Source organism: Marmota marmota, unplaced genomic scaffold, assembly GCF_001458135.2.
Source record: "Marmota marmota marmota unplaced genomic scaffold, marMar, whole genome shotgun sequence".
Lineage (NCBI taxonomy): Eukaryota > Metazoa > Chordata > Mammalia > Rodentia > Sciuridae > Marmota > Marmota marmota.
Genome location: NW_026000241.1, coordinates 5,868,196 through 5,874,363, shown reverse-complemented (window position 1 = coordinate 5,874,363; position 6,168 = coordinate 5,868,196). Strand labels below are relative to the sequence as shown.

The window sequence follows — 6,168 nt, the reverse complement described above, 5'->3', positions numbered from 1 at the left end:
GTGTATAAGAGACAGGTGCGGGCTGGGTCTCCACCCCCAGGGACAACCCACTCCCCAGACCTGGGGCCCGCGGGGCGGGGCGAGGACGCTGCCGCCAGTGCGACACCCGGACATCCCCTCCCCCCCATCTCAAGACTCCCAAGGGACTCCAAGCTCGGGCCCCAGACCCAGGGGACCAGCGACTCGGCTCCCAAGACCGGCCTCCGGGATTCCCACGCCCCCTCCCCCTCATCAAAGCCAGCTCTCGGGCCCCGGAGCAGGAGGAGAGCGGAGAGGCCCCCCGCCGCCTGGCCTGGGCTCTCTGCCGGCCCTCTCCCAGATCTCTGGGCTGGCCCAGGCCCCCGGGTGGCCGGAGCTGCGCTGGTTGGGAGTGGGGGCGTGGCTTGAAGGCCCCGCCCTCAGGTGCGGCTGGAGGGGACCCTAAGGTCTTTAGGGACCATCCACAGCCAAAGACCTAACGTAGTGGCCGAGCAAATGGCTCTGCAGTTGTTTGTTTGTGTTGCCCTACAGGGGACGGAACCCAGGGCCTCAAGCACCTGGGCCACAGAGCCACACCTGACTCTTGTTAATTTTGAGAGACTTACACCACCACCCCCTCCCCTGCCTCGGGAAAAACCCACAGCTGTGGCCTCTGCCACCCGCTGCACCTCCAGCTGGGATTCTGTACTTTGGAAAAACACTCCCCAGTCTGTCCCCTGGAGGTTCCTAAGCTGGCTGGAAGGATTCGGGCCACCAGATATTTCCTTGGGACACCAGCACTCTGGGTGGCTGCCTGCCTGTATTTGATAAATTTGGATTTGCCATCTCTTCTTTCCCCAGTAGACTTTTGAGTCTCAGTTTCATGGTACCCTTCTAGAGTGCCGCCACTTCCACTGGTCCCCACATTCACTCCAGGCCGCCTGGAACCAGCTGGGCCCTGCCTCTTTCTTCCCCAGCCTGATGCGTGGCCATAACTTGTGTCCCTTCCAAAGGAGGCATCACTGCCTGCTGCACCTCGAGGTCATTGCTGTCAGGTCTACCTCCACCTTGAACATCAACACTGCCTGAGATGCCCCAATTTCAAACCAAGGGGCACCTAACCATCGAGCCACATCCCCAGTTTTTTTTTTTTTCTTTTTGGATCGTTGTGTTTGAGACAGGGTCTAAGTTGCTGAGGCTGGCTATCCTCCAGCTTTGGCCTCCTGAGTTGCTGAGATTGCTGGCCATTGCCACCCTGCCCAGCTTAGATGTCCCAATTTATGCCCCAGGGCCCATCTCTCACCTCCAGAGTGGCCCCATCCTTGAACACAGCCCTGAGTGATGGCCCCTAAGCAGTCACCCCTGTGGGCCCTGTGTGTTCTGCTGCCTGCAGTCTGACCTTGCCCTCATGTCCGACAGATGCCTGTGGCCTCTCAGACCCGGCCCACGTGGAGAGCCTGCAGGAGAAGGCACAAGTGGCTCTCACGGAGTACGTGCGGGCTCAGTACCCGTCCCAGCCCCAGCGCTTTGGCCGCCTGCTGCTGCGGCTCCCTGCCTTGCGAGCGGTGCCCGCGTCCCTCATCTCCCAGCTGTTCTTCATGCGCCTGGTGGGCAAGACGCCCATCGAGACGCTGATCCGGGACATGCTGCTGTCAGGAAGTACCTTCAACTGGCCCTACTCGGGACAGTGACTGTGGGAGGGCTGGGTGCACACTGGCTGATCTGCAGACCTCAAGGGACACGGATGCCGGCCTCGAGGGACCCAGGGTGAGGGCCCTGGCTTCTCTCCCGAGACACCTATTTTTTAAAGACTGTGGAATGTTTGTCTTTCCCGTTTTTTAAATGATCATAAAACCAAAAAGAGACTGATCTTCCAGGCCCAGCTGGCCCCTCCTGGAACCCCGCCCAAGGAGGGCCCAGGGATGGAGGGCCCAGTGCTGGGCCTGCCTTGTCCCTCCGCGTCTCGAGCATGAACTTGCGGGAGGGTGGGGTTGGCCTCCCGGTGATGTGGGCGAAGGCCTGGCCTCTGGCCTGGAGGGGCAGCTGCATGTGCAGGCAGCTCCTCCAGACATGGGGTCCACGTTGGACACTAGGTGACACACATGAGGCCAATAATAAAGCCGTTTCCTACCTGTGTAGCCTCCCGAGCCATCTTTGAGGAGAGGGTGAAACGGGCACCACACCCACTGCTCCCTTTACCGTGAACTGGCGATCGGTGTCTTGTTGGGCAGATGGGAGGGGAGGCTGACCGGGGCGCCCAGGATCTGCACCCAGGCGTTCAGGTTCATGGTCCTGCTCTGGCTCCTCAGGGGGAGCCTCCTAGATTTGGATTCCTCCACGTTCTGGGCCAAACACATTTTCTTTGGTCAGTACTAATTATGGTGACTGGGCTCTAGTGTCCTTGGGAGAAATACCCGTGGCTAGTCCTGGCACATGATCTCAGCCCAGATAGCATGGGCCCTCCATTTCTCTGGCCACAGTCATTGGTTCATGGTGACATGTGAGTGCAAGCAGGCCAGGGAGAGTCAATGGCACACTTGGAACTGGAAAGAGAATTAAAGCAGTGCAGCTGAGAGATCAGTTTCCCATGATGCCTTTGGAGCCCCTGGATCAAGCCATACCTGAAATTCTTGGTGTTTTAAATTCCATGAGCTCAGATTTTCCCTTTTGTGTTCAAGATCATTTGAGTTCAGTTTCTTCTCTCAAGTGACTAAAAGCCCCAGGTTGTTTCTAATATTAGCACCAGGAGAGTGCAGACAGACTTTAAAATGGGGACTTAATTGAGTGGGTCTGATGTGCAGTTCCACAGGACGCCAGGGACCTGTCATCCCAACCTCTGGATTTGTCCCCAGCTCTGGGCTGGGAAGACACCTATAGGATCTGGCAGCCATCTTCTGTGTTTAGCATGCATGAGGCCCTGGACCAATCCCCAGAGCTCCCCAATCCACCCCCAAAAGATGCCACAGCAAAGGAAGGACTCAGGTCCGCCCCCTGCAGGCCAGGCCAGACTCGGCCCTGCAGTGTCTGCCGTCAGCATCTCAGGCTCTCCATGGCCATCTTGAGGGAGGCCGAGGAAGACGCTGTGTGTGTGTGTGTTAAGCCACTTCCTGTGAAATAAATGAGGGTCTCAGGAGCGCCCTGTCTCCAGAGAGGGATGCAGGGAAGCAGGGTGGGGAGGACGCTGGGCCCTATGGAGGCTGCACTGGGCTCTGCCTGGGCCAGGGTCTCCCGAGCGCCCATGGGTGAGTGGGTGTATGTCCACTCCAGCAGGCTGGACAGCAGCACTTTACTCTTCAGCTTCATGAGACGTCTGAGGACTAAGACCTTGAGGTCTGTCCTGTCTGTCCCTGGGCGGGAATCCAGCCAGGCCTCACTGCTCAACTCTCACTTTTCCACGAAACCCTTCCCATATGGCCTCCTGTAGGAGAATATCTTGAGCCTCCCTGGATCTTAAGACTCTGCTGTTCATCTTTCTGTTACTGGGCTTGGCCTTCCTTCCCCAGACTATGGGCTTCTCAAGGACTAGCCTCATGGCCAGTGGCTGGCACTGTCTACCTGGCCTCCAGGTAGCCTCAACTGCCGCTGTCCCCTGGGGCTCCGTGGGAAAGACTCAGAAAGGGCTGTATCTGGTCTGCTACCACCCGCCTGGCCGGATCCTGGCCACCTGTGCCCCACCTGCCCTACCCAGGGCCTGGCATGGGTCTGGCGCCGGGGGACCCTCCACCAGGCCAGGTGTCAGCTGTGCCCGTGCCTGCCTGGCGTCCATCCCCATCCAGCCTGCAGGGCCTGGAGAAGCGGACAAGGGGAAACTCCGGGGCAGGGGCAGGGTCTCCTCAGGACCTGGGGGCCCCCCAGGTGGCTCCAGTGCTGCACCCCATGAGTCCTCGGGAAGCTGCCTGGTGAGACTCTGGGGTCCTCTGTCCACCTGGCTTCCATTGTTGGACCTGCAGAAAGTGGCTCCCTGGGGCTGCTGGAGTTGGCTCCTCCGCCTTTGACCGGAGGCCGCCGGAGGTTCCTGGAGCCAAGGGCGCTCTGTGCACAGGTGAGGTTCGAGCCCACTCAAGACCCCGGACAAGGGTCCTTCTCAGGAGCTCACTGTTTTCTCCCCTCTGGAAAACACAACTTTATTTATTTATTTTTTTTGTACTGGGGATTGAACCCAGGGGCCCCTTACCACTGAACTACATCCCTGGGCCTTCTTTATTTATCTACTTATTTTTGAGACAGGGTCTTGCTAAGTTGCCGAGGATGGCCTCAGTCCTCCCAAGTCACACAGCAGAACAGAACAGTTTCTTTCCTTTGATTTTCTGGTGACTACTGAGCAAAACCAGGAGTGTCAAGCAGTTGGAGACAGAAGGTCTTTGATCCCCCTTTATTCCCCTGGGAGGACGGTGGGATGAGAGCAGCAAGGGCCTGAGGTCTCAGTCCTCATAAGGTCAGGGTTGGCATTCCCAGGGGAGGTCCTGGGAGAGGGGCCATTAAAGCTGACCACGGAGCCTGCAATCAGCCAAGGCTCACCAGGCCAGGGGAGAAAGGCAAGTCCAAAGGCTGTGCTGCCAGTCTCCAGGACACTCAGAAGTACACAGAGCCCTCACTGTCCTCTTGGTCATCGAATTTCTGGATCTGGGTCTTGAGGTGCCTCAGTTTGGCCTTCAGATAGCGACAGCGCAACTGCTTGTCCAGGAAGCTAGGGTCCTGGGAGGGAAAGAGCCAGGGAAGTCCTTGTAGCAGTCTAGCCAATGGTCCTTGTGCTGTTCAGCCCCTTGTCTTTTCCTCTATAAGCCTCCATTTTTTGAGTGTAAAAGAGGATGACTGAGAGGGAGAAGGGGAATAGCATGGATGGTGGAAGGAGACCCTCATCATCATACAAAATACATGTATGAAGACGTGAATTTGGTGTCAACATAGCTTATATACAACCAGAGATATGATAAATTGTGGTATAAAGGTGTATTAAGAATTGTAATGCAAAAATAAATTTAAAAAAAGAGATGCACAAGATTAAAAAAAAAAAAAAAAGAGTATGATTTAGAGTGAGAAGAAAAGAGACAGAGCTCCTGCAGGGCGGGAGGGGACCCAGTAGGGTTGCCCAAGCCTCAGCTTTTTTGTTTTTGAACTGGGCACAGGTGTCCCAGCTTCACAACACTCAGGAGTGCAAGGGAGAAGCTATGTAACCCAGGTGTCCTGACTCACCCTCCACTTTTTCTCAAACTCCCTCCAGACGCGAGCTGCAATTTGGGCCTCCTTCTGCAAGGGGAGGAGGAGGAAGTAGCTCAGGAGATTGGAGCCAAGGAAGAATACAGAGGCTCAGTGACCCACCCAGGTGAGACCTTGAGCGCGGCCCTTGGCCATGTGTTGTGGCACCCACCCAGCCTAGAGGAAGAAGCCACCAAGGATCTGGACCCAGTGGGTGTCCCAGGGGCTTAGGTCAGGCCACTTGAAGGGTTGTGGGCAGCAGGGGTTTCTGCCCAGTGCTGACCTGGCTTTGGGGTGGGGGCAGCGAGCTCATCAGGGCCTCCAGCTGCTGGAGCTTTGCCTGTGTGGACCCCACCTCTTGCCGGAGCTCCAGGAACTCTCCATACTGGTCCTGGAACACTGCGACGTATCGGCTGCGTTCCCTCTCACTGCTGACCGGTGGGTACTTGCTGCCGGGTTGAAGAGGTCAGGGTGCGTGGAAGGAACTCCCTGGTTCCCTTCATCAGCGGAGTTAGTTTTTTCCAAGCCCTTGTTTGATTCCCTGCTCGAAATACCCTTTTCCTCTCTAGTAAACTCCTGGGCAAAGCCCCAGCTTCAGCGCTCCTTCCCTGTTCCCAGGCATCAAGAGCCACCACCGGGGGACACTCACAGCTCATAGTCGGGAGAAGGATGGGGCCTAGGCATTTGCTCCGCACGGATGGCTCTAGTAGGCTTCGTGGTGACCAGGAGGGCCTGGGGATTTAGTTCATCCTCAAATACAATCTTCCTGGGCCTGGCCTTGTGGAATGCGGGCTGGGGCTGGTGTCGCGGGCGGGGGGCGCTGGTTTTGTGGTCTGGAGGCACTGTTCCCTGCAGGTTTGGGGTTAAAGGGGAGTGGGGAGCGTGTGTCCGGAAACTGGGGTCTTTTAACCTGGGGGGTCTGGATCTTTGCCGAGGCCCAGCCTGTGGACTCCTCTGGGCCACACTCACCGGGGGCCCAGGGCCAGGCGGGCGGGTCTGCGAGATCCCCCGGGC

General features: G+C 57.5%; 2 protein-coding genes across 2 annotated transcripts in view; one reads left to right on the top strand and one right to left on the bottom strand.

Moving 5' to 3' along the window:
- Nr2f6 (nuclear receptor subfamily 2 group F member 6) overlaps window positions 1–2,096 on the top strand; it is an 8,282-nt gene extending 6,186 nt beyond the window's left edge. Inside the window, exon 3 of the mRNA XM_048795517.1 lies at window positions 1,378–2,096. Coding sequence (XP_048651474.1) covers window positions 1,378–1,649 — 272 coding nt within the window. The 3' untranslated portion in view covers window positions 1,650–2,096. The remainder of the gene's footprint in view (window positions 1–1,377) is intronic.
- A 2,219-nt stretch (window positions 2,097–4,315) lies between these two features.
- On the bottom strand, window positions 4,316–6,162 carry Ocel1 (occludin/ELL domain containing 1). Its single transcript, XM_015489610.2, has 5 exons — window positions 6,124–6,162; window positions 5,804–6,003; window positions 5,438–5,603; window positions 5,152–5,205; window positions 4,316–4,653 (listed from the first exon to the last, which is right to left on the bottom strand). The coding sequence occupies exons 2-5, from the start codon at window positions 5,836–5,838 to the stop codon at window positions 4,531–4,533; spliced, it is 378 nt and encodes a 125-aa protein (XP_015345096.2). The 5' UTR covers window positions 5,839–6,003; window positions 6,124–6,162; the 3' UTR covers window positions 4,316–4,530.
- Window positions 6,163–6,168: the final 6 nt, after the last annotated feature.